Source organism: Ochotona princeps, chromosome 29 (genome assembly GCF_030435755.1).
Source record: "Ochotona princeps isolate mOchPri1 chromosome 29, mOchPri1.hap1, whole genome shotgun sequence".
NCBI classification, from domain to species: Eukaryota; Metazoa; Chordata; class Mammalia; order Lagomorpha; family Ochotonidae; genus Ochotona; species Ochotona princeps.
Window position 1 is genome coordinate 13,037,995 of NC_080860.1, and position 24,994 is coordinate 13,062,988.

The 24,994-nt window shown below is 54.8% G+C and overlaps 2 protein-coding genes across 2 annotated transcripts; both read left to right on the forward strand.

Annotated features, from left to right (window-relative positions):
* Nucleotides 1–4,336: 4,336 nt before the first annotated feature.
* On the forward strand, nt 4,337–7,831 carry CRYBB3 (crystallin beta B3). Its single transcript, XM_004591936.4, has 5 exons — nt 4,337–4,602; nt 5,117–5,235; nt 5,982–6,114; nt 6,810–6,952; nt 7,617–7,831. Exons 1-5 carry the CDS (start codon nt 4,528–4,530, stop codon nt 7,780–7,782), a joined length of 636 nt encoding a protein of 211 aa, XP_004591993.1. The 5' UTR covers nt 4,337–4,527; the 3' UTR covers nt 7,783–7,831.
* Nucleotides 7,832–15,967: 8,136 nt separating this feature from the next.
* CRYBB2 (crystallin beta B2) lies at nt 15,968–22,985 on the forward strand. The gene is made up of 5 exons (XM_004591937.3): nt 15,968–16,021; nt 17,755–17,873; nt 20,193–20,325; nt 21,475–21,617; nt 22,817–22,985. Exons 1-5 carry the CDS (start codon nt 15,968–15,970, stop codon nt 22,983–22,985), a joined length of 618 nt encoding a protein of 205 aa, XP_004591994.2.
* The last annotated feature ends 2,009 nt before the right edge of the window (nt 22,986–24,994 follow it).

A 24,994-nucleotide genomic window follows, 5' to 3' on the forward strand; every position in this document is an offset into this window, starting at 1 on the left:
GACTGAATGCAGCCTTCTGGTGGTGTAGGAGGGAGCCTCTGGGAGCAGACAGGACCCACTCTGTGTCTCAGAGGGGGGATCAGCCCAGGTGGTGGACGTGGACCACCCATTGCATTTACAGACAGCCCAAGGCAGTGGAAACCTGGAGCCACACACAAACCCAGCAGGTGCACACAGGCTCAATCTATCCCCACTCTGTGTCTGCCTCAACCCCACTCCCACCCCACTTCCCTTCTAGAATCTTCTTCCACCTGTGTGGGTTGGCTCCTGACAAGGGGGAGAGGGTGAAAGAGGTTGGGACAGAAAACCAGGGGCCACCATGTGGAAAGTGAAACCTGAGGGGTTTTTTTTGCGGGGGAGGGGAAGGAATTGGGCCCCCTGACAACAGCACCTGTACTCTTAACATCTCTTCCATGCCCAGCCCCTCGATAATCCTATGCCAACACCACTGTCTACCCAAGGATCTGAACTTGGTCATGATCCCATGCCACCTGGCCTTACAGTTGGGGACTCATAAAAGTGACATGTTGTATAAAAGAAGAGACTTTTTATTGTCGTCAATCACCCTGCCGCCCTGGATGCTGTGCACGGCTCAGACGAGGGCGGGAGGGGAGGTGGATGTCTGTCTGTAAGATAAACACAGTCTATATTTTCCTAGCCTTTCCTTCACAGCCCCTTTCCAAACACTTGAATCATGACGGAGTCAGAACTCGAGTTCTGTATGCGTGGGGAAACCCCAGCGTTCTTGCCTTAGGAATCCACCAACTCCAGGAATTCTGAACGGAAGGCGGACAAGGAAGAGAAGCACTGTATCCCTGCAAGAACCTCTAGACAAATGGCTGGCAAGTCATGGAGAAGAACCCCTCTTTTGGATCTTTAACACAAGCTCGTGGGGGGTTCTGTGGCATGACGGATGTCCCCAAGTGCTTTTCTTCGTTGTAAAAATAGAACAACACCCACAGCTGTCCTATGCACAGAGGCGTGGCAGGGACTCGGGTTGGCTGCTGCGTGTCAGACGACCTCTGCATGTATGAGGATGTTGCCTTCAGATGACAAACATGGCAAATAAAGCCTCCGTGCGAGTTGCCTTGCAGAAGGTGGTGTGTGCACGCGGGTTCTGAGTGAATGGGCTCTCCCAGGCACGTGCTGGCTGGCTGAGTCGCCTGCTTTTCACATCTGTGTTGAGCTGTGTGTGTGTGTGTGTGTGCTGTGTGAGCGGAGGAGGGGGCGAGTGGCTGGGGTCATGGCGGAGGGTGCGACCACCACAATAGGGGCCATGGGAATCTGAGGCAGGATGTGCATTCAGACTGAAAAAAAAGAAACGCAAACAAAGTGGCTGACTCGCTGTGGTGCCACCTCCTGGCCATGGGACTTCTGTAAGCGTTCATTCTCCATAGGGATGAAACCAGTGAGGGAGTAAGGCGGGAGGGACGCCAGTGGCCGGAGTCTCAAGGCAGTCGCTGAGACCTCAGAGGACAGCTGCCTGTGACAGCAGCTGTATGGTGGCCACGGCGAGGGGGGAAGCCACTTGTGTATCTAGTGAGTGGCAGCTCAGGACGATGCTCTGTCCCCTACCCCTACAGGTGCACGGGCAGCCCCTCCCACACCCAGTACAAACAGTGATCAGGCCCGAAGGCTGCAATAGCAGGGAGTCCTAGGTGGCACATGAAAGTGCTGAGCACACAGTAGGTCCTAAAGCATCTGAGGGGAGGGCACCACGCTGTCCGCACCCCACCTTCCCTCTTGTATTCCTAGCCGGAAATAACTGCGTCCCAAGAAGGGGCTGGAGTTGGGCAACTCCTCGGAGAATAAGGTGAAAGCCAGCAAGTCAAGGTGCTTTGCCTGTAGAGGACAAAGATTCTGTTTGGGATTTTTGCCAGTTGTTTTTTTTTGTTTTTTTTTTTTTTTGTGGTGGTGGGGGAGATTCAGGAATATTGATGCATACACAAGGAGATCTCCCAAGTGCAAACACTCACTTCATTTGCTTCTCAGACATCTTGCACGCTCAGCCTGAAAGCAAAGCTGCCCAGTGTTTCAGCGGCAACCTGCCCTGCGAGGAGGGGAGTTTTGCGTCTGTAGGGTCGTGTTTGGGCTTCTGCACATGATCTGTGACCATCATCAAGCCCATGGAACCATAGACTTCCCTACCCTGTCACATTCTATTCATTTGAGAGCCATCCATAATAATAGTGGTAGCAATGTAACACACCTGTCATAGGCCACACTGTACCTTGTGAGACACTTTAAAAGTGCCTGACAGGTGTGTTTTGTGGGCAGAGCGTAAGTAAGGTGACGGTCGTGATGCCCTTTCTATTGTGGCCAAGAGCCTGTCGGCATGTCTCAAATAAATCCTGGAGCTGGTGTTGTGGCACAGCAAGAACACCGCCTCCACCTACGGCACCAACATCCCATATGGGCACCAGTTCAAGTCCTGGTTGCCCTACCAATACATCTTTAAAACAAACAGGGCCCGGCGCGATAGCGTAGTGGTTTAAGTCCTCGCCTTGCACGAGCCGGGATCCCCTATGGGCACCGGTTCTAATCCCGGCCACTCTGCTTCCCATCCAGCTCCCTGCTTGTGGCTTGGAAAAGCAGTCGAGGACGGCTCAAAGCCTTGAGACCCTGCACCCGCATGGGAGACCCGGAAGAGCTCCTGGCTCCTAGCTTCGGATTGGCTCAACTCCAGCCGTTGTGGCCACTTGGGGAGTGAACCATCGGACAGAAGATCTTGCTCGCTGTCTCTCCTCCTCTCTGTATATCCACCTTTCCAATAAAAATAAATAAATCTTAAAAAAAAAACCAAGCAAAAAAACATGTCTATGTAGAATGACACACAGGAGGCTAGTCTGGTGCCTCCAGTAAGTGGTGGCTGTTGCCCGTGACACATAATACACCTTTAGGGAGTTTGTTGTAGGATTCCATCAATGTGTGGGTTTATGTCAATGTGGAGGGGATGTTCAGAAGTTGGACCATGTGGCACATGGAAGGAGAGACTGAGGTCCCTTGCTGTTCCACAGGTGCCGTCTGCCCCAACAGGAAATCGGTGGGTCCAAACAGATCCAGGAATATGAATTAACAATGCGGGGAGATTTTAGGGGTGATATGTGCTTTGGGGGGCTTTGTGCCCTGAGGCCCCCTTGCCCAGCCCTGCTGAACCCCGCCGAGAGTCTATGAGGCCCGCTACCCCCAGGAAGTCAAACGGGGCCATGGTTACAGCTACGGATGCAGGGGGCCTCCGTGGATGCACTATTGGGATGAAATGGCCTGCACAGAATTGGGCGGACAGGACGCTGTCTCAGCAGGCTGGGATGTGCTGGGCTGTCAGAAAGCACCCATATAAAGGCCACTGTGCCCGGAGGCAGCCGGGTCTGTGCACGGTCCTGGCTCCTGTTTTTTCCTGAGGAGGCGGCAGCAGCGACAGGTTCATGCTGGGACGGGCCTGGGGCTGGGGAGGCCAGAGCTGACCTGGCAGACACACCAGGTCTTTAGCTGTCTCCATGGGAACAGGCTGAGCTGGCCCCCTGCCCAAACTGTGGGTCACCCGAGGGTTGGGGCACAAGCAAGAGGGTGCAGACAGCACCAAGCCCGGCAGGGGGAGGAGCTGGGGACCTGCAGTATCTGTGTGTTGGGGTGGTGGCTGGGGCCCGGCCCCTGGGCTTGGACTTGCGGCCCATTGAGCAGCTCTTAGGTGAATGTGGGACCGTGAGAGGCCCCTGTGAGCTGGGTCAGGCTCTGCTTCACGGTGAGGCTGGACACAGAACAGGGCAGACAGGCTGCAGACTGTGTGTCACTTGGCTAGGGTCAAGTTCAAGACCATGCAGCTGTGCTGGCCAGCAAGGGGTGGGGGTCATGCTGGGAGCCATGGAGGGGGACAGGTGCATGTGGGGTACGGCTGTGGCAAGGGTATGTGCATGGAGGGAGAAGGAGCTATCCCATGTGCCTGTGGCGCAATGACCAGGAAAGCTTTGTAAGTATGTTCATATGTGTGCATATGTGATTGTGTACATATGTGATATATGTATATGTATAAATTGCATTGTGTGTGCAGATAAACAAGAGAGCAGTTCGCTGTGTGTGTAAAAGAACGGAGGCCTCCATCACGAAGCCCCCGCAGGGGCCTGTGTGGGTGCAGCCCTCAGGTAGCTAGGAGAAGGAAGCCAGGAAGCTGGTCCCTGCATGCCCTGTGCATCTTGGTGTGGTTAATAGAATGAACAGCTAGCAGCGGTGGAACTGGCCGGGGGCAGAGGGGCTGAGGCCCCAGTCTCGCGCCTGCTCCCTCTGGCTGACAGGTTATCCAACTCCCACCTCTATCTGGGCTGGTCATTGGGCGGACAGCCTGGCTCTGAACAGACCCTCATGGAATCTCTGGTGAGCTAGGGTGCAGGGGGCGCAGGCTCCTGCAGAGAGATCCCCGCTCCCCCCTGGGTTCTCTGGCTTGCCCTGGACTTCCAGGCATGTGGGCGGGCACCTGCGTGGGCCTGCTGACCGCATTTCCTCTGGTTTGGAGCAGAGGTGCACCAGGGGACGATGGCGGAGCAGCATGGTGTGCCGGAGCAGGCGGCTGCGGGCAAGAGCCATGGTGGACTTGGGGGCAGCTACAAGGTACTGGGTGGGCGGGGGAGCATGGCCCTGGTCACCCACATCCTGCTGGTCTCGGCAGAGCACAGGAGCAGCGGGGCTGGGGGAGAGGTGTGTGTGGCTCCCAGCTCGCTCCGACTGTGCGGAGGTCGCCGCTAGGGGTGCCCTTCATTGCGCACGGGATTTTACAAAGGAGGAAACATCTCAGCAAGGGAAACACAGAAAAGCACGGAACGGGGTCCTCGTTTCCTCTTGTCCAGAAGCAACTGGGTGTCCCTGTCCTCTGTCCTTGGATGTTCCTCTGGGAAAAGGTTCCCTCCACTCCTCCACCCTCTGCAAGCTACTGAGTTGCCAAGCCGTGGTTTAATGGCAAGTTCCCAGAGGCGTCGTTCCCCTCTGTGGCCGCCAGGCGGCAGTGCAGGCCTGCCAAGGGCCGCTCCTGGCTCCTGCAAAGCAGAGGCGCCTGCAGCAAGCAGGTTGAAACTGGGCAGCTGGCAGTCCAGGCAGAGCCGGACGTTCCGGACGCTGCTCTTTGCAGGTGATCGTGTATGAGCTAGAGAACTTCCAGGGCAAGCGATGCGAGCTCACGGCCGAATGCCCCAACCTAACGGACAGCCTGCTGGAAAAGGTGGGCTCCATCCAAGTGGAGTCTGGGCCGTGAGTACCTGGGTCCCTTCTCGGGGTGGGGAAAGAATGGGGGAGTGTTCAGAGGTCCAGGTTGCAGCTAACTCTAGGTCTGCTGTGAGATGTAAGGTGGTCCCCTTTTCCTCTTTGGTCTCAGTTTGTCCATCTGTCAGGTGGAAGTGGAGGACTGGGACACAGAAAGGCAGCCCTGTGACTGCCAAGCGAGTGTGTGCCCTTCTTTCACGTGACGTGACACGTGTGACTCCGTTGAAATCTCACCACCACTTACTGCAAGAGGGGGCAGCCGAGGGCCAAGAGCTCCAGTGCCTTGTCCACCTGCTCCATCTGGGGGATGCTGCACAAGCTCCCTTTACTCTCTGGGCCTCAGTCGTGTCATCTGTCAGATGGGTACAGCGGTGGTACACGTGTCTGAGTTTGCTGACAGTGCACAGACTCATGGGGGAGCGGAGAGAGGAGGGAGGGAGGGAAGGACAGAGACAGAGAGAAAGGAAACAAGGACTGAGGCAGGGGGAAAGTGGCCGAGGCAGGGTCTGCAAGGCGCCGTCCCCAAACACGGGACCTAGGGGAGACTCGCTGTTACAGTTCTTGGGGGACACAGTCCTCAGCAGCCCCATTTGCAGCAGGTCCCGGAGGAGTTGGAGGTGGTGTGGAGGGAGGTACAGCATTACAGAGCAGCAGCAGCAGCAGCAGCAGCAGCTCTGGGCCTGCTGTGCCCGCCCCCACCTCCCCGCCTCGATCCCCACCTCTGGCCCCTGCAGGTGGCTGGCATTTGAGCGCAGAGCCTTCCGTGGGGAGCAATTCATCCTGGAGAAAGGTGACTACCCACGCTGGGATGCTTGGTCCAGCAGCCGCCACAGCGACAGCCTGCTGTCCCTCCGGCCACTAAACATTGTGAGCGTCCTTCCCACCGTGGGGCCCTTGCAGGCAGCAGACAGTGGAGCAGGGCTGTTGGCTGCCCTGCCCTCCCTTCCCCCAGGGCTTTGCCCCTTTTTGATCCCTTGGAGTGGGGTGACACCAGGAGCAGGGGGTGTGGCGGGGCACTGGGAAGTCAGCGTCCACTCTCAAATTGGACAGCCTGGCCAGGGGACTCCCATTTGTCCCCCTGAACACCAGCAGCCACGTGGCCCAGGATTGCATGCCCCAGCTGGCCTCAGATGATGACTTCCCAGTAGCCCCCTGGGGCGTCCTTCACTTGCCTTCTCCAGGATCCGTCATGGCTCTTTGTAAAAATGCAGCCTGCTCTCCCTGCTTGAGTCAGCGTGGTGGCTGTCCCAGTCCTCTCTCCCTGACACATGATGGAGTCCTTGGAGGGGACAGTAGGCAGGGCAGACTGGGGCCTCTGACTCAACACTGACTCAACGAATGGGATATGTTTGCACTTCCATCCCGCTGGCCTCCCTTGTTGAACGATGCACCCCTCACGTTGACCCACTCCCCCAACTGCCCTGTCCCTCCTTCAGGGCCTTCAAGGCTGGGTGCCACTTTTGGGGGGTTGTCACTTGTTGCTTCTTTCCCACCCCTGAGCCTCCCAGAGCCCACCAGTTCTTGGCGTGGCAGCCACCAGCTCTCTGCCTTCTCACCCCCAGGATGGCCCGGAGCATAAGCTGCACCTGTTTGAGAACCCAGCTTTCAGCGGACGCAAGATGGAGATAGTGGACGATGATGTGCCCAGCCTGTGGGCTCACGGCTTCCAGGACCGTGTGGCCAGCATCCGGGCCATCAATGGGACGTAAGGAGCCCATGCTTGGCCTTGTCCTGGCCTCTGCTCCAAGTGTCCACGCTTCTGGCTTTGAAGTCTGAGCTGACTTCTGCTTCCCCTTCCCTCTTATCCACCCAGCCACCCACCCAGCCACCCATCCTTCCATCTTTCCATCCATCTATACATCTACCCCTTCCTTCTTTCCTCCCTTCCTTCCTGAGCTGCTGACAGATAGACCCCACAGGAATCTCATCAACACCCCCCCCCCCGCCCCGTCTCTTGAATGCCCACAGTGACTGTTGATGGGCCAAAGTTGGGGGCCAGGAGCTGCCTCCAGGTCCTCCCATGTCAGTGACAGGAGCCCAGTCCTTCAGTCCTCACCACTGCCTTCCTGAATCCACATTAGCAGGAAGCTCAAGTTGGGAACCAGCTTAAGTGGAGATGAAAAGAGGGGGCAGGGATAAGGGTGAAGTGGGGACAGGTTATCCAGGTGGAGAGCGCAGCTGTGCCAAGGCCCAAGGACGCGGTCAGAAGGGGCCAGAGCGCAGGTGGAGCACAGAGAGGGTGGGTGCAGCCAGGGGTGTTGGGAAGCCATGGAGGAACCCCAGGCAGGGGAGGGCTCAGTCAGACGCTGGTCCAGGAGGCTCAGCCCGCCTGCAGGCTCCATCCTTACACCACGTGCTTTCCCTGGCAGGTGGGTCGGCTATGAGTTTCCCGGCTACCGCGGGCGCCAGTACGTGCTGGAACGCGGCGAGTACCGCCACTGGAATGAATGGGACGCCAACCAGCCGCAGCTACAGTCCGTGCGCCGCATTCGCGACCAGAAGTGGCACAAGCGGGGCTGCTTCCTCAGCAGCTGAGGTGTCCCTAGGTCCCCTGAGACCCTCTCCTGCCCTGGAAAAGAGAGGGGTTGGGCAGCCAGGGCGAGAAGAGGAGGCTCCCGGGCTGGGCTGAGGGCCGACCTGGGCGCCCTGTCGTGGAATCCGCTCAATAAAGCCTGGGGCCAGTCCCCCACCTGCTGTGGAGCTCTGTGTCACTTTATGACCAGGTCTGAGGGGGAGGCCTGGGGGGCGGGGTGACTGGAGGAGGCAGGACTGGAGGAGGCAGGGCCGGAGGCTTTCAAGAAAGGGCCCACGCTGGACTCGGGCTCAGCTCCTCATCATCCTAGTGGACTCATGGGCCCTAACTAGGAGTTTGTCTGCAGCTGTGCCTCTGCTGGAACATCTGTCGCTAAATCCACCCATCCCTCCACCTGTCCCTCATTTATTCATCCATCCATCCATCCATCCATCCATCCAACAAATTGGGGAGGAGGGTGGAGGTGATGGGGCTGGGGCCAGGGAGTTCTGCTCTGAGGAGGATAGGAAAGAAGCCTGAGAATATTCCAGACAGATGGGTAGCAGGACCAGGGTCTCAGGCGGGGGTGTGCGGGGGTGAAGGAGGAGCAGCATTGAGGCCAGCTGGTCTGGAACGGAGTCTGGGAGCACAGAATGACTTGGAGAGGGGCAGAGCCCCAGAGGGAGGTGTGGGCTGTGGAGTGCTTGAGTGGTGAGAGCCAGTCTGAGTGGCTGGATGGGCTGTCTCTGGCCCATCCATGGGGACCCATGGGGGTTGCTGGGAGCCCCAGGAAAGCCCACCCAGACCTCTCTGTTTCCCACCAGGGTCTTATGTAGCTCGCATCCCAGCTTCCACCCCTGAGCGCTGCCTGGGTTCTCCATGGCTTCATGCAGCCGACAACAGTCACCAGGGAGCTGCGTGGGGACACCAGGCCAGGCAGAGAAGGGAATCTCTTCTGCCCCAGGTGACGAGGAGGGGGTGTCTCACCTGAGTGAATTTCCCTTCCCCTTTGACATGTGACGCCACCCCCCCCCCCCATCTGTGTCTCTGGCACTCCAGCCCGGCCTGGCCCATCTCAGCTGCCTACAGCCTCCGCAGCAGCAGGCACAGCTGGCACGTGGGTAGCCCAGGGGCTCTGGAAAGTGTTGGAGAGAGGATGGCATTGTTTGGTTGCGTCAGTATATATATTTTTAAACACATTCACCACGCAGCTGAGAAGTCACCTTTGCTATTTGCTTCCATGCTTTCTGGGAGAATCAGGGATGGGCAGAGACTTCCAACAATGTTGCAGATAAAGGCAGGGGTGAGGTGAGGCTCCCCAGTCTCTCTCTTCCCAACAAGAAGCAACTTTATTACAATTTGTATATCAATGCTTGTTGGGCGCCAGGCCCAATACTTTTTATATTGTATCCTGAGATTGACTGGGGGAAGGAGGCATGGTGCTTCATCCATTTCACAGATGAGCAAACTGAGGCTCGCTGAGGTAGATCTTATTCCAAGGGCCGCATAGATAATAAGTGGCAGATCTAGAGCCAGCGCCACAGCATAGCAGGTAAAACCTCCTTCTGTGATGCCAGCATCTCATATGGGCCCTGGTTCTGGTCCGGCACTGGCCGCTGCAGCCCTCTGGTGAGTGAACCAGCAGGTGGAAGATCTCTCTCTCTCAATCTCTGTAACTCTGACTTTCAGATAAATAAACAAATCTTTCAAGAGAAGTGGCAGACTGGCACTGGAACTCTGAGCACTGACTAGAGTACTTTCTGATCCCCACCCGCTGTTGGGAATTAGAATGGAAAAGGAAAAACTGCTGTTTTCGCAGCGACAGTAATAAGTCGCCACGAGAGGGTGCTGCTGAGCCACAATCTCTATGTCTTCCAGCTATTCCATTGATGGGTGATTCGGTTCTAAAAAGAGAAACCCAGCCTCAAGGAGTTTGTAAGTGGCAGAATCAGGACTTAGGCTCACAGCTGCTTTCGAAGCCCATCTTTCTGCTCTCTGCAGCCACCTGTCCCTGTCATGGCTCCTGGGCAGGCGCTGACCACTTTCATGGTGCTTCTGTCATATTCTGGGCGCTGGGCCAGGTGCCGTGCTAGCTGATGTCTAGGACCAGGAATCCGGGGAAGGTCAGGGGTACGTTCAGCTGGCACATCCTCCCTTCCCCCAGGTCAGGGCAGCCTCTGGTGGCCACGGATGCCCAAGTGACTCTGTGCAAAGCCTTAAAGATGAGGTGGCTTTCCGCATGTTACCTCTCATTTGGAGAAGTAAGGGTGCCCTCAGCTTCGGACGGACGAGCTTTCCCAGGGTCAATGGGAGGCAGTGTTTGCAAGTGGTTAGGGGAGGTGGGGTTGCCTGCCATCAAGGGAGCCGGTGTGACCCAGCTGAGCCTGGATCTATGCCACCTGGGTCCTTTTCATGCTCCCCTTATCAACCCCCACACCACCACACCACCAATATGACTTCTGGGCAGATTACTTGGGCTTGCTTCTCTCAGTTTCCTTATCTGTGGCAGGAGCTAAGGAAGCCGTCTGTCTTCCCAGGTTGTTGTACCCACAAGAATGAGCAGAGAGGCGTTCGGCAAAATGGACCGAGGTGTGTGTGACAAGGGTGGGCCACAGGTGCAGCTAGGGGTGTCCGGGATCAAACCTCAACTCTGCTTCTGGCTCCCTGCTCATGCCCACCGTGTAAGGCAGCAGGTGGGGTGCCTGTCACCCAGGGGAAGACCGGAAGGAGTTCCCGGCCCTGGCTTTGCCTTGGCTGTTGTGAGCATTTGGGGAGTGAACCAGTAGGTGGCAGAACCTACCTGTCTATTCTCCTCTCAAATAAATAAAGTATTGATTCACAAATAAGTAGGTTAAGTTTGTTTGGGTATAAAAAACAGTGTTTAGTTCACGTATTGCAAATGTGTTTTCCAAAATTTGGTCATCTGCCTGGAATTCAAACAGTTTTTTAAACACATGCACACAAAAAATCAACTGTTTTTTACTCATATCTTCCATGACCTCTTTGGCATGGAAAGCGCTCTGTTGGCGCCTTCCCATCTCCGCCTCACTTCCCTTCTCCGTACTTCCTGGTGCCTCCTGGGATCCCCTTCTGAATCCGATGCCCACACCTGAACTCTCAGGACCTGCGTCCAGCCGAGCCCAACGCACCCCTGCCCTCTCCATCTCTTTCATGGTAATTAACTGAGCCCCTTAGCAAGTGCCTGCTTAAAACCTGTGCTGGCTGCTGTGTGCGCTCTGAGGGAGTGGAGATGACAGAGCCTGGGCTCAGCTCCCATTGAGGTCATGGTCTACACCAGAAATGGTCCAGATCGCACCTTCCTTTGCAATCTCAAGGACACATGGACTGTGAGCCTCGACCAGGCAGGTATGCCTCGGTCCCCATCAAGTCCCCTGCTGACACATTGGCTGGATATAGCAATGCATGGAAGATGGTAGAAATGTGTCCAAATTGCTGACTGTGGCATCTGCTTGTTTGAGGATGAGAAACTGATAGAAAAAAAGCTTTGTGAATACGGCAGGCTGTGATGTGATGGGTGATTTAACACAGTTGCGCAGTACTTTCCACAGCCCAGACATTCTACTGAGGGCTTCTGACGATGGGTCCACGTAATGCAGAGCTAAACTTGATAGCCCTGGACTAAGCAGTCACCTCTTCACACACCTGAGGGAGAAAATTTCCACTGGAAATAGAGATCTGGGGTCACAGGAAGGAAGTAGTGTAGGGCGAGAGTTTCATTGTCTCTGCATCCTGAGGTTTAATTTCAAAGCCCTGTGTTCCCTGTCTCCTGGGAGGTGGGACTTTGGGCAAGCTTTGACCTCAGTTTACCTACCTGTGAAATGGGTGGGACTTAGTAAGTCCACTCACCTCCAGGGTGTGTTGCTGATTCTCCGCTCTTCCTCTGGGAGGAGATTGCAAGGTGCAGGGAGCAGGGACCTCTTTTCTGATGGGGAAACTAGGGTGTGGGGCACACAAGGTCTTTAGCGCCCTCCATAGGAGGTTACAGGGTAACTGCTGGGACAGGGCTTTGAAGAATTCATGTAAATCCACATATCTCTGACTTCCAGGTTCCCGTAAACTTTCTGAGGCCCCTTTGGGTACTTTCAAGAACAGTTAATCTGCATGTCATATTGAGCAGAGCTCAAGTGCTGGTCCCCCCACTACATGGCTGTGTGATCTGTCATAGGAAATACCCAGAACACCCCCCTTCCAAGGCGGCTCTGTGGACTTAGCGTGGTGGCACAGTGGGTTAAACTCCTACTGGTGATGCTTGCATCCCATATTGGAGTGCCCGGTCAAGTTCTGGCTGTGTCACTGCTGACCCAGGTCCCGGCTAAGGTGCCTGGGAAAGGAGGAGAAGATGTGCTTGGGCCCCTGCACGCACATGGGAGATCATGGTGGAGTTTGGGGCTCTTGGCTTCAGCCGGGAGCAGCCTCAGCCATTGCAACCATTAGGGGAGTGTATCAGCAGATGGAAGACCTTTTTCCGTCACTCTGCCTTTCAAATAAATGAATAAGTCAATCAACAAACCTTGACAATAATAACTGGGTGTAAGGACTGAATTGAACAAGTTAGCAGGTCAGTGACCCTCCATGGAGTTTGGAAGAGGCTCCAGCTAAAAGTCCAGCTCTATAACTTGCTGGCTGTGTAACTTCAGGAAAATTGCTACATCTCTCTGAGTCACAACTTTTCCCTTCTCTAACATGAGTGACCGACACACACAACACTTCCTCCTCACTGGGAGGATCCAAAGAGCTGATCATGGATGTGTAGAAAGCCACCCTCTGTCTATTAGACACTTTTCCCTCTTCATGAGCCCACAATCCGGTCTCCAAATCCTGTCACTTGCTTATCAAATATTAATTCTTTGGGAGCCAGTACAAGGGTATAGTAGGCTAATCCTCTGCCTATGGTGCCAGCATCCAGTTTGTGTGCCGGCTGCTCCACTCCCCATCCAGCTCCCTGCTTGTGGCCTGGGAAAGCAATAGAGGATGGCCTAAGTCCTTGAGCTCCTGTACCCATGTGGGAGACCTGGAAGAAGCTCCTGGATTCTGGCTTTGGATCGACTCAGCTCTGGCCATTGTGGCCATTGAGGAGTGAACCAGTGGCTGGAGGCTCTTTCTTTATTTCTCCTCTCTATGTAACTCTGCCTCTCAAATACGTAAACAAACAAAGCAAATGATTCCAATTTGCTATGGATCAAATTGTGAAAAAACAAACAAAAAATCCCTAAACTAAAAACCAGCCCACTGTGGTCCTGACTTTCAGAATACGGCCCTGCTTGGAAATGGTCTTTATAGGGGAAACCAAACCCAGGTGAGAGGACAGGCATAGACCCTATCCCATGTGACAGAGGAAGGAGCCGACAGATTGGCGCGTGTGAGGGGAGAGAAGACTCCCAGTGTGAGAGGCACGGGGCCCTGAAGTAGCCAGGAGAACCCCACGAGCTGGAAGAGGTGCTATCCTTGAAACCCAGGACCCGGCATGGTACTGCCCTCATCCTCTGTGACTCCAAAGTGTGGAGCTGAGAGTGGTGATGTGCACGGGGCTTCAATACGGGTCACGTAGAGTCCCCATGAAACCATCTTTAAGTGGGCAGGCCAGCGGCAGCGCCCCACATCCGTCACCACCTCCCGCAGTTCCAGCTCCTGTCTAGGCATTACTGGCTGGAACCGTGTGCCCAGGAGACACCAACTCCTCACGGCCCCTCTCCAGCCCCTGGCCATGGTCCTCCCACTCTCCATCTCTGCCGGTCACACCCTGCTCTCCCTCCTGGGGCCTGTTTCTGCCCCTTCCAGGAACCTCCTCCAAAGCCATCCCCATCGTCATTGCGCCCCTGCCCCCGAAGACCGAAGGGTCCCTGTGCATGGCTGGTGACCGTGCATGCTGCATCTTGGAATCCATTTGTCTGTCCATGCACCTGTGGGTGGCTTATACCTCAGGACTCCTGTGTGCATGCCTGGGCCAGAGGTGCTTATGTCTCTGCTTGCAGTTCTTTGGGGATCAGGTCTGGGAGTGGAATTGCTGGGTCACCTGTTCATTCTATGTTCAGGTTTTTAGGGGGACTCACCATACCATTGTTCAGATTGGCTGCTCCTTTTAATGTAAAAATTTCAGATTCCTGTTGTTTAAGCCACTCAGCTGGTGGCCCTGGTGGCCTGGAGAAACCCCTAGGCCAGGTTTCCCCTCACCCTCATCTCTAATGGCTCTGGTTTCTCTCTGGAAGCTTTGCTGGACGGCCAGGGCTAGAGGACAGGATCCCTCCCTGATCTTGAGCCTGACCCCGAGAGCAGAGCTTGGCCCCTTGTAGATGCCTCACAAATACTTGTTGAGTGAATGATTCGGTGGGATGGGCAAGCCACCTTCCTTCCCTGTTTTTCCCTGGAGCCACTGAGCTCCCTGTCTGTTGGCTGCGCCCCGGAGCGGGGAGGGGAGGTGGCTGGCTGCTGACCGCAGCCGTAAACCTGGTCCTGGCAGCCGGATGGCTGATGCATGCAAAGAGGGCATCTCCTTGCCTGGCCGCCTGATCACTGTGGTGTCGCCTGAATCTGAAAGCTAATGACATTATTGTGCAGACACATGCTGTCTGCCGGCATTTGCTGACCGGCGCTTTGGGGCCGGCTTAGCCCAGCATTCTCACCCGCGTTCCATGGGGACACAGCAGTCACCCATCTTGGCACGGGCACTCGTGGGGAAGGTATAAATGCCACCTCCAGGCAGCCGTGCTTCATGGGCACTCGCGGGGTTTGGTGTCGCTGGTAAGGACGCCTCTCTTTCTTAGCCCTGCCTTTCCTCTCTCATCCCCATCCCTGTGGGAAAACCTGGGAGCTCTCCCTCAAACAGCCCCCTCCGACACTGGGTACAAAGCCAGGGGACACTAGGCAGAAACCTCCACGTGCCCAGCCTCAGTTTTCATTTCTGTGAAATGGGGACAGGGTTCATGACGCTCCCTCTCTTGTGGACATCAAAGGTAATATTGCAAGTGACTTGTCCATCTCTGGGTGCTGGTGCAGAAGGGGCTCCCCAGCAATCTTCCATGTCTGTAATAAGCGGCTCAGCCTGAAGGATGGCCCTGGGAATGAGCGAAGAGCTTGCTGGTGTTAGTGTGGTGGGCGCTAGGTTGACAAGTCAGTTCCCTCCAGAGCTACAAGCACTATCAAGCACCTATGGGTGCCCAGTCTCAGGAGAGAACCACTGGCCACTCTGAGCAGCAGGTGGCTTCCATGCTACCACAGCTTGGTGGTGGTGACTCCCATAATGCCATCACTGTGACTGTGGGCTGACTGGCACACATGATTTTTTGCGGGGGGGAGGTATAGGAGAGGTACTGCTGCCAGGTGCTGCTTGCTGGTGGCGGGCACAGCAAGAGACCTACCAGGGAACCTCCATGCAAATTGGGGGTTGTGACGGGAAGCAGGGAGAGCACACTGACTGGACTGGGAGCACCATTTAGGCTCCAGCTTGTGCAATCTCGGAGTGCTGACGTGGGACGCAGGGCCTCAAGGGCTGGCGACTTTGCAGACAGCGGCAGGTTCTGCTCTCTGACTGTCTTCCTTCTGGGGAGCTGGAGTGGGGGTGTGGGCTCCAGGAGGAGCTTCTGGAAGCTGGACAGGGTCTCTGAAGATGCATCCCAGGGGTGCTGTTAGACTCTTGCGGGGGACAAAGCATGGGTGGGCCATGCGTGCTGCAGGAGGGGCTACGAGGCAGGCAACTTCCCATGCTACTCTGACTTTTACTCCCAACGGAGCCCACCCTCTCCCACCACCTGTCACGGCTGTCTGTCACAGATGAGCTTTTGGTGGTGGGGACTGACGGGGGTGGGGAGCAGGGAAGGGGGAGAGAGTGAAGGGCAGTGGGGAACAGACTGGGTCTGGGAACACCTGGGGAATAAGGAGAAGCATACAGAAGGAAGCATTGGGTCTGCAGCCTGGGCAAGGCCAGCAGCTGAGTTCCGCTTACCCCACTCGTCTTGTGGTATCTGAAGACCTGTCCACCCCAAGACACAAGCCTGGTAGCACGACAGGTCCAGGTCTGTGGGGCATTGCACTTGCTATGACAGACAGGGTCAGTGGCGGTGGGGGGCGCACTGGGACCCCCCTTGGTCTCCCACCCTACTCATGGCCAGGAGCAGAAAGCCAAAGGCCCATTGGATTCTTCACTGCCACTTCTTCTGTCTTCCAGGTTCTTCCTGCACGGGACAGTCCGCCATGGCCTCAGACCACCAGACCCAGGCGGGCAAGCCACAGCCACTCAACCCAAAGGTCGGTTCCTCCAATGGGGGAGGGGAGTGGGCAAGGCAGGCATCTCTCCCTGACTCAATCTTCCCTCTGGAGGGAGTCCCCTTCATGCCCCCGTCTTCATCTCCTCATTTCTCTGTGACTCAGTCTCCCCAGCCTGCATGCCATGTGTACTGGAGATTCGGGGGGAACTAGCTCTGAGTGTCCTTCTGGCTTTTGCTGAGATGGCACTGTTCTGCTCCATACCTTGTGGCCCCCAGGAGACAAGGGGACTCCCTAAGGCTGGGAAGTCCCAGCACCGGAGCCTGGTGTCCTGACCCTGCCTCTAGTTGGGTCAGTGACCATCTCTGCTGAATTGAGCCCGTGGAATGTCTCTCTAAGCCCTGTGGGCCACTGCCCTGGCTTCCTTTGTCTGCTTAATCCCTGGTCTGGGAGAGAGAGTCTGGTGCTGACCCTGTGCTTTTTGTAGCCTGGGAGTCTGGTGCCCTGGGCACAGCTCTTTGCCCTAAGACAGCTCTCTGGGTCAGGGGCAGGGTAAGGATTAGGGCTAGGGGGAACGAGGAGAGTTCTACCCCCACAGTCTTGCTGGCATCCAGGACCAGGACCAGGTGACCGCTTGCGTTGCATGTAGCTGTGACACATGAGTTCTTTTGTCTTGTCCGTGGGGGTCCCTCCAGTCCCTTCTTTGGGCTGGTGAGTGGACCAGTTGAGCAAGGGGTGTGGAGTCCCCTGCAGAAGTATCTCAAGAGGGAGGCCACAGGGACGTGGAAAATATCCTTGAAGGCTTAAAGAAAAGGTCCTGTTTATGTGTAGTTTTATGGGTGAAGTTAAGGTAAGGGGCGTGTCCGTGGCTGGTCTAGCTGTAATGGTTACATGAAATGTTCAAACTTAGGTTTTTTTTTTTTTTAAGATGCATATGTTTTAAAAGCAGAGTTAGAGAGAGAGAGAAAGAGAGAGAGAGAGAGAGACAGAGAGAGAGAGAGAGAGAGAGAGAATCTCCCAGCTGCTGGTTCATTCCCCAGATGGCTGCAACAGTCATGGCTGGGCCAGGCTGAAGCCAGGAGCCAGGAGCTTCTTCCAAGTCTCCCACGTGGCTACACGGATCCAAGCATCGGAGCCATCTTCTGCTGATCTCCCAAGCACATCAGCAAGGAGCTCAGTTGGAAGTGGAGCAGCCGGGACCCGAACCAGTGCCCCTGTGTTGCAGGCGGCAGCTCTACCCACTGGTCCCAGACAGTGAGGTCTTGTACCTGCACCTTCCTATGTGGGCTGTGGTATCCCTGGGGACTCTGGGACTGCGCTGGTTCCTGGAGCCTTAGAAACTTCTTTCTATTGGGATCCCAGGTGCTTGAATGGAAACACACACCGCGTGTCATCACACAAGCCCGGGATCGGTGTCGGCTCTGTTGCCGACTGACTTGGGATCTGTCAGTTTACACCCTGTAAATTAAGGATCACACACATGCTACTTGTGAACCACACCGCTTCCCTGAATCCTTCCAACATGCCAGGGAGTGAGACCTTCTTTGTGGCCCATTTTACAGATGGAAAGACAGGGGCTTGGCGAGGAGAAATGTTGTCTGGAGGATTCACCACAGAACCAGGACCGTCTGTCTTTATGTTTCGTTCACGTTTCTGATGACTTGCATCTTCTGAGCTGTCTCCTTCCCCCACCTCCACCTTGCCCAGCCCCCCATCCCACCGTTTTCCTCACCTGCCCATCACAGCAGGTGTGTGACTCTGTCTTCCTCTTGCAGATCATCATCTTTGAACAAGAGAACTTTCAAGGCCACTCTCATGAGCTCAACGGACCCTGCCCCAACCTGAAGGACACAGGCGTGGAGAAGGCAGGCTCGATCTTGGTGCAGGCTGGACCGTATGTACCTGGCAGGGTGAGGGGTGGAGATGGAGGTGGAGAGGGGGCTTCTCTGGACAGGAAGAGGCCAATGGGCTGTGGTATGGCCGGGATCTGCCCTCCCCATGCCGACAGGCACACAGGAGCTGAGTCTGAGTGCTAAGGGAGCAAATGCATGCTTTAGAGTAATCTGGGTTCACACTGGACTGTGGGATGCTACAGTAGGGATGTCCTTCTATGCCCCCTCTTCAGAGTGAGGATGCAGGGGCTTCACCCAGGCAGGGGAGCAGACCTTCTGGAAGGACTGATCTCTGACACCAGGAAATGCTCTCCTTTTCCTGGCTGTGCATCCCAACCTGTGTTCCCAGCTTCCTGCCTAAATCCTGGTGGTGTTGACTCAGCGGATCTGCTGTTACATCCAGGGCTTTGGGCTCTCCCAGGAGAGAGGGGGAGACGCCTGGGGGAGCCTGATCTGTGCATCCCATGTGGTCGAGCACGGGCTTGTGAGCAGCACAGGTCCCGCAGTGGGGCAGGGACCCCTCTTGGTGACTCTCCAGACATTCTTTGAATAGCCCCAGTTGCTCCCCTTGCAACCCGGAGGATCCATGTCTTGGGTGATGGGTGGTACCACAGTGCAAGGCTTCCAGGGAGTGCTGCTAAGTTAAGGACCTTACACAAGTCAGGGTGTGTAGTCATGTAGAATACACACACAACCTCCACCTGCTGGTTTGACTCCCCTAATGGCTGCAATAGCCAGGGCTGGGCCATGTCAAAGCCAGGAGCTGGGATCCAGGAACATCATCTGAGTTTCCTACATAGGTGGCTGGCAGTGGCCCAAACACTTGGGCCATCTGCTGCTTTCTCAGTGCATTAGCAGGGAACTGGATTGGAGGTGGAACAGCCAGGACTCAAACCAATGCCCATATGGGATGCCAGCATTGCAGGGGAGGACCCATTATACCACAGTGCCAGCCCTTTCAACTGCCATCCAATGACATATTGCATAATGCAGAATTGCTGGTTCCCCTTCCACTGATCTATTTACTTGAGAAATAGAGATAGATAAATAGAGATATTTGTTTATCCCGGCTCACTCCTGTAATGCTAACACTAGCCGGGTGCACCAGGTCCAAGCTAGGAGCCCAGAAGTTCATCAGGGCCTCCCATGTGCGTGGCAAGGACCGAAGCACTTGGGCCATTCCCTGCTGCCTCCCAGCAGCCTAAGAAGGTGGCTGGACAGGCAGCAGGACTGGATTCCAGGCTTTCTGCTAGGGATGCTGGTGTCCTAAGTGGCAGTCTCCCTTGGGGTACCACAAACCCCAGTCCCTTGGGGACAGTGACATCATCTCCCCTTCTTTTGAGGCCCTTGCTTATTGTCCTGGGCAGCCGCACCTGTACCTTGATAAGATGTTTACGTCTTTAACCCATCGGCCCAGGATGCTAGGCTTATACCTGCTTTGTCTCCTTTCTCCTTTTCCTGTGTTAGCTATGCCCAACCTGGCATGTCCTATGTGATGGTTTCAACCAATGGCCAGTTGAAAATAGGAAGGGTAGAAACATCCCATATTTGTGTCTGTGCTTAATACATACAGACTTTCTTTTCTGTCACTATTGCCTAGATAATACAGTGTGGCCATCAGCTACCCGATATTTGCCTTGGACGTAGCGATTCAGAAATGATTTAGGGCACACAGAAAGATGCACTTTGGTTCCATGGAAGCAGTGCCCAGTGAGGGAATGCCATTCTCCCCGGGAGGTCCCGGAATTCTTCCCCTGTGGAGACCAAGACTGTCTCGTCTCATCCCTTGCACATCTGGAGAACTGTTACATTTTTGTGTGGATTGTTGAGTCAGGAGACCAATGGCATCTTGGGGTCATGAAGCCAAGAGGATGCTGAACTGAAGGGCGGTGCCCAGGAGCAACCTTGGTTCGGGAAGGGTTAGGTCTAGAGTCAGGCTCGGCGGTGCACATCGGCTGCGCCTGTCTCTTCCTAACCGTGCCCTCGTGGATGTCCCACTGCTAGCCCAACCTGGGGCAGGAACACGCTCACCACGCCAACTGGATCTTGAGAGCTGGGTGTCTACCTGCCTGATGCTCTTGGCTTTGGTGCCAGGGGTCTGTATATGGAAGTTTGCTGTTGAGCAATTTTTTTTAGCACTTCCTCTATATTTCTGAATTGTGTTCTAGATGTCTGAAGGCAGCGTAGCCCTGGGTGCTGGATAGCTGAAATGACCCTGTGCTTGTATTTGCTCAGTTTGGTTTTTAACTCCTCACTGGGCTGAGCAGGAGTGGTCCACTGGGGATAGAGGGTCTGAGCTCGTCTCTCTCTTTCTTTCACAGCTGGGTGGGCTATGAGCAAGCCAACTGCAAGGGTGAACAGTTTGTGTTTGAGAAAGGCGAGTACCCTCGCTGGGACTCATGGACCAGCAGTCGGAGGACGGATGCTCTCAGCTCTCTGAGGCCCATCAAAGTGGTGAGCTTCTGCCTGCTTTCCTCCTTTGTCTCCTAAGCTGTCTTAGAGCCCAGACACTGGGACAGACCTATGGTTTCTAGCACCAAAGCACCTTGCAAAAACCATTTTGTTTGCAGCAAGCCTCAGTTTCCCCATCTGAAAAATGGGTATTATTTGCATCCTTTGTCCTGAGAGTCCATGGTCTAACATCAGGGGGCTCCAGCCACAGGACTGCAAATCCTCCAGGGGGCGCTGTTTACCTCCTGCTCCATGGAGTTGGTAATTTCCCAAGGATTGTATAACTCCTGTTACTGAGAATTGTTCCACAAATTGCTGTCCTAAATAGCAAAAGAAATCCAGGGTTTGTGGGAGAAGAGAGATGCTTGGAGGTACAGATTCAGTCCAAGGTGGGGTTCTGCGCTGATCTGGATTTTTCCTAGTGTGTTTTCCATCATTTCATTCCCCAAACTTCCAAGCCCAGAGCCTGAGATGGAAGATTGGAGACCCTAGCTTGACATCCCACAGATCTGTTTTATTTTTTAAAGATGTGTTTATGTTTACCGGAAAGGCAGATTTATAGAGAGAAGGAGAGACAGAGAAAGATTTTCTGTCTGCTGGTGTACTCTCCAAGTGACAACAATGGCTGGAGCTGAGCTGATCCGAAACTAGAAACCCTGCACACAGGTTCAGGGTCCCAAGGCTTGGGGCCATCTTCCACTGCTCTCCCGGACCACAAACAGGGAGCTGGATGCGAAGTAGAGCAGCCAGGACACGAATCAGCACCCATATAGGATGCTAGCTCTTGCAGGTGGAGGATTAGCTGATTGAGCCATTGTGTTGGCTCCCCAGACCTCGGGTTTTATGCTAGCTCTGCTCCTCCCAACTGTCATCTTAAGTGAGTTGCATTGTCTCTCATTTGCTGGCCTAAGAGTCATAGAAAGGATCCCATCAAAGAAGGAAGCAAAAGGTCCTGGGAGCTGAAGGAAGGGCGGCAATGTGGGGGTGTAGGGACACAATCCTGAGTGGCTGCCAGAGGCACACCAAGCCTGTGTATGCACGCATGGGGTGCCATGTGTATGCGTGTGTGTTTGTGTGTATGGGAGAGAGAGCACGCTACTGAGGCTGATGTGGGAAAGCCCTTGTATCCTGCCTCCTGCCCCCCATCAACAGGACAGCCAGGAGCACAAGATCACCCTGTATGAGAACCCCAACTTCACGGGCAAGAAGATGGAGATCATTGATGACGATGTGCCCAGCTTCCATGCCCACGGCTACCAGGAGAAGGTGTCATCCGTGCGTGTGCAGAGCGGCACGTGAGTGTATCCCCGGCGCTGGCATTCCTTGTGTCCGGTGCCCCGAACCCTGCTGGCCTCAGACCTGCCCTGCTCCCCACATTCCTGGGAGACCTCGCACAGAACATTGAATCCTCCTGACCTCAATCTTCTCACTGGAAAATGGGCAGAAATCACCAGCTGCCTGTGTGGCCTGCTCCTGGGAGTGTGGGGGCAGTTGAGGCAGAAGCAGGGGTAAGTTGAGGCAGGAGGCAGGGCAATGTATTGAGTGATGTTTGAGCTTCAAGCAGCAGGAGGCACGGCCAATGCTGGTCTTGTCCGTGTGAAGTCTGGACTGGGAAATAGAAGGCATTCACTCCCACAATCATTCAAGATCTTACACACACACACACACACACACGTGGAGGAACCTGCAGGTTCTGTGCCATTTTGCTTGCGGATTTTTTTAACGTCCTTTGCAGACACCAAGGGATGACTTACTAGCTTTGAAGTGTGGCCTATTACATTTTCAGAACTTTTGCGAGCTTATTGATTAATCAGCGTTGCACGAAGTTCACCCTAGCAGAGGTAGTTACATCACAGTCATCAGTAAATGCCACCAATCAGGGCCCCCTCCCTGCCAAGGAGAGATGATTTGGGCACACCTGCTGGTTTCTTAAAGTTTGTCAAAAGCCAAAAGGAAATCAGGCATCTGCCTGTGTAAGGCGACAAGCTAGAGGATGCAACTCCTAAGAGTGGAGAATCCACAGAAACCTCAGCTGCTTCTTAAGGAAGAGACACTCCTGAGCTAAGATTTCAGTGAGGCATAGGACTGTAGGGAGGAAGGCAAGAACAGCATGTGCAAAGGCACTGGGGTGGGCTCAGCCTGGTGAATGTGAGACCCTACAAAGGCCGTGGTGCCTGGAGGGGCCCAGGACTGGAAAGCAGAGCCGGAGGTGTCCACAGAGACCAACTGGGGGTGGAGTCGGTGGTTCAGAGGTCTGTGTGCATCTGAGGCTGCCCTCACGCCTTGGTTCAATTCCACGGTCCCCGAGAGGGGTAGTGAGCTCCCCATTAAGAGAAAGAAGAGAGCAGAGGCTCAGTGGGGCACAGCAGGGCGTCCTGCTCAGCGCTGGCAGGGCGGTGGGCAGGGGAGGCCTCGCCCTGCCTGAAGGCTTAAGGAATCTTTCTTTTTCTCTCTCTCCCCTTCCTCCTCATTCCCTCTGCCTCTGGCCCTGCAGGTGGGTTGGCTACCAGTACCCCGGCTACCGCGGGCTGCAGTACCTGCTGGAGAAGGGTGACTACAAGGACAGAAGTGATTTTGGGGCCCCGCAGCCCCAGGTCCAGTCTGTGCGCCGTATCCGCGACATGCAGTGGCACCAGCGTGGTGCCTTCCATCCCACCAACTAGAACTCTTCCCACCCCGCGCCCCCAGATTGTCTCTGTCACGCCTCCACTACACCTCCTCCCTCTCAGGAGCCAGAATCCCTTTAGTTCTCCCAGCGAGTGAATAAAGTGTGACTTGCAACCTGCCTGCTGCCCATCCTTTATCCCCAGCGGGAGACGGGGCAGGTGTATGAATATGTGTGTGTGTGCATGTGTAAGAAACAGGCAGTATAGCCAGGGACTGGGTTCCATGGAAGCTAAAGGGGGGCTCTCATTGAGCCTTAGAGCTCTGCGGCTACTTGGCTGGGTGACCCCGGATGCACCATCCAACTTCTCTGGGCCTCTGTGGCTTCACCTGACTCTCACACAGCTTGTCCCCTGTGTGGCTGCCTTAGTTTACCTCCTGGGCTCTCCTCTTCTGTGATGGCTGGGCACAGGGACCCCAAAGGGGCCCATGCCACTCTCCCTGTCTTGTGTACCGTCACCTTGAGTCTGGGAGTTGTTTATTATTTATTTTTTCCTGGGGGTGGAGGAAGACTACCAGAGATGCCAAGAATGTGTGTGGATTGTGAGTGTGTCGGCCCCTTCGCTCATCATCCGGTTGGTTGGCTGGATCGTTTTGCCTCAAGCGTGGTCAGCCAGCTTCAAGGTAGTAATGAAGTGTGGGAATCCAGCTCGGTTCTAGCAGGTGGACAGGCCTGGCTTCCTGTGGTGGACCTGGGACATTGGTCTGGGAGAAAGGGCCTCAGGGAAGCCATTTTCCTTGGAGCCCTGGCTTACACCTGGAAAAGGGAAAGATAGCGTCTTTGTCCTTGAGCGCAGTGGCAGTGGGTTGCAATAGTCCAGGTGGCTTTTCTGTAGACTTTCTTTCCAGGCGGCTTTTCTCTGTGTTGGGGAGAGAGAGAGAGAGAGAGAGAGAGAGAGAGAGAGAGAGAGAGAGAGAGAGAGAGAGAAACAGATTCACTCCCGGAGGGGAACCTGCTATCCACTCTGCTTCGAATATCTTTTGATGTAGTTTTCAGTGTTAATGTAGTTGAACATGGTGCTTGTCTTTCACGGGCTGTGCCTTTATAGTGTGTGTCTGCTTCCAGAAGTTCATTCTAACCCTCCGGTCATGGAGATATTCTCTAAGATTTCTCTCCAAAAATGTGTTAAAGCTTGGCCCTTCACGGTCAAGTGCAAAATTCTTCTGAGTTGATTTCTGTATGCAGATTATAGTAGGGAATCCAACTTCTGTTTTGATTTTTCCAAACAATCATCATCCTGGAATCATTTATTATTAAAAAGCACTTTTTTTTAAGGAGACAGAGTTTCCATCACCGGTTCACTTCCTGGATACCTGCCAACAGCTGGGGTTGGGCCAAGGCTGCAGCTGGGAGCTGGGAACTCCACCCAGATCTTCTGCAAGTGAGGCAGGGACCCAAACACCTTTAGCCATCACCTATTGCCTCCCAGGGTATGTGTGTGTAGGAAGCTGGCACCAGGAGCCAGAGCCAGGAATTGGATTTTGCTACTCAGATGTGGGATGCAGGCATCTGGGCAGGTGTTATAATTGCTAGGCCAAACACTTGCCACTGGCAGAATCCTATCGGATTCACTTCCCCCGATGCGGTACAATACCATTTTAACCACATATTAGATTTTTGCGTATGCCTGGGGTCAAAGTACAGGTCCCAGCCTTTCTGTGGTCTAAGAGGGACATTTTCACACTCATAGTCCATCGTCTTAAGAACTACTGCTTGGTAAGACTTGCAGTCCCTGACGCCCTTCTTAGTCTTCAGTTCTTATCCCTCTTTTTAGTCCCCACGAGTCACACTCCCCTCAGATGTGGCAACATGAACAACTCGGTTGCATGAGCTGAAGTGGTTAACATGAGGACCACCCAGCTGGGAACTAGTAAGTACTCACGAAGTCGTATTACATGATTTGTTCTTCCACAGACACACGGTGGGGTGGTGGTAGACATGGTTCTATCTTATTCCTGGAACAAACCAGAGGATGGGGTAAAAAGTGAGACAGAGCCTCGGCAGCCA

Excerpts from the sequence above, each read along its gene's own strand:
- CRYBB2 (XM_004591937.3), top strand. The coding sequence starts at position 15,968 with ATGGCCTCAGACCACCAGACCCAGGCGGGCAAGCCACAGCCACTCAAC. Across the intron at positions 16,022-17,754 it reads CACAGCCACTCAACCCAAAG|ATCATCATCTTTGAACAAGA; the intron begins GTCGGTTCCTCC and ends TTCCTCTTGCAG. Across the intron at positions 20,326-21,474 it reads CTCTGAGGCCCATCAAAGTG|GACAGCCAGGAGCACAAGAT; the intron begins GTGAGCTTCTGC and ends CCCCATCAACAG.
- CRYBB3 (XM_004591936.4), top strand. The coding sequence starts at position 4,528 with ATGGCGGAGCAGCATGGTGTGCCGGAGCAGGCGGCTGCGGGCAAGAGC. Across the intron at positions 5,236-5,981 it reads ATCCAAGTGGAGTCTGGGCC|GTGGCTGGCATTTGAGCGCA; the intron begins GTGAGTACCTGG and ends TGGCCCCTGCAG. Across the intron at positions 6,953-7,616 it reads ATCCGGGCCATCAATGGGAC|GTGGGTCGGCTATGAGTTTC; the intron begins GTAAGGAGCCCA and ends TTTCCCTGGCAG.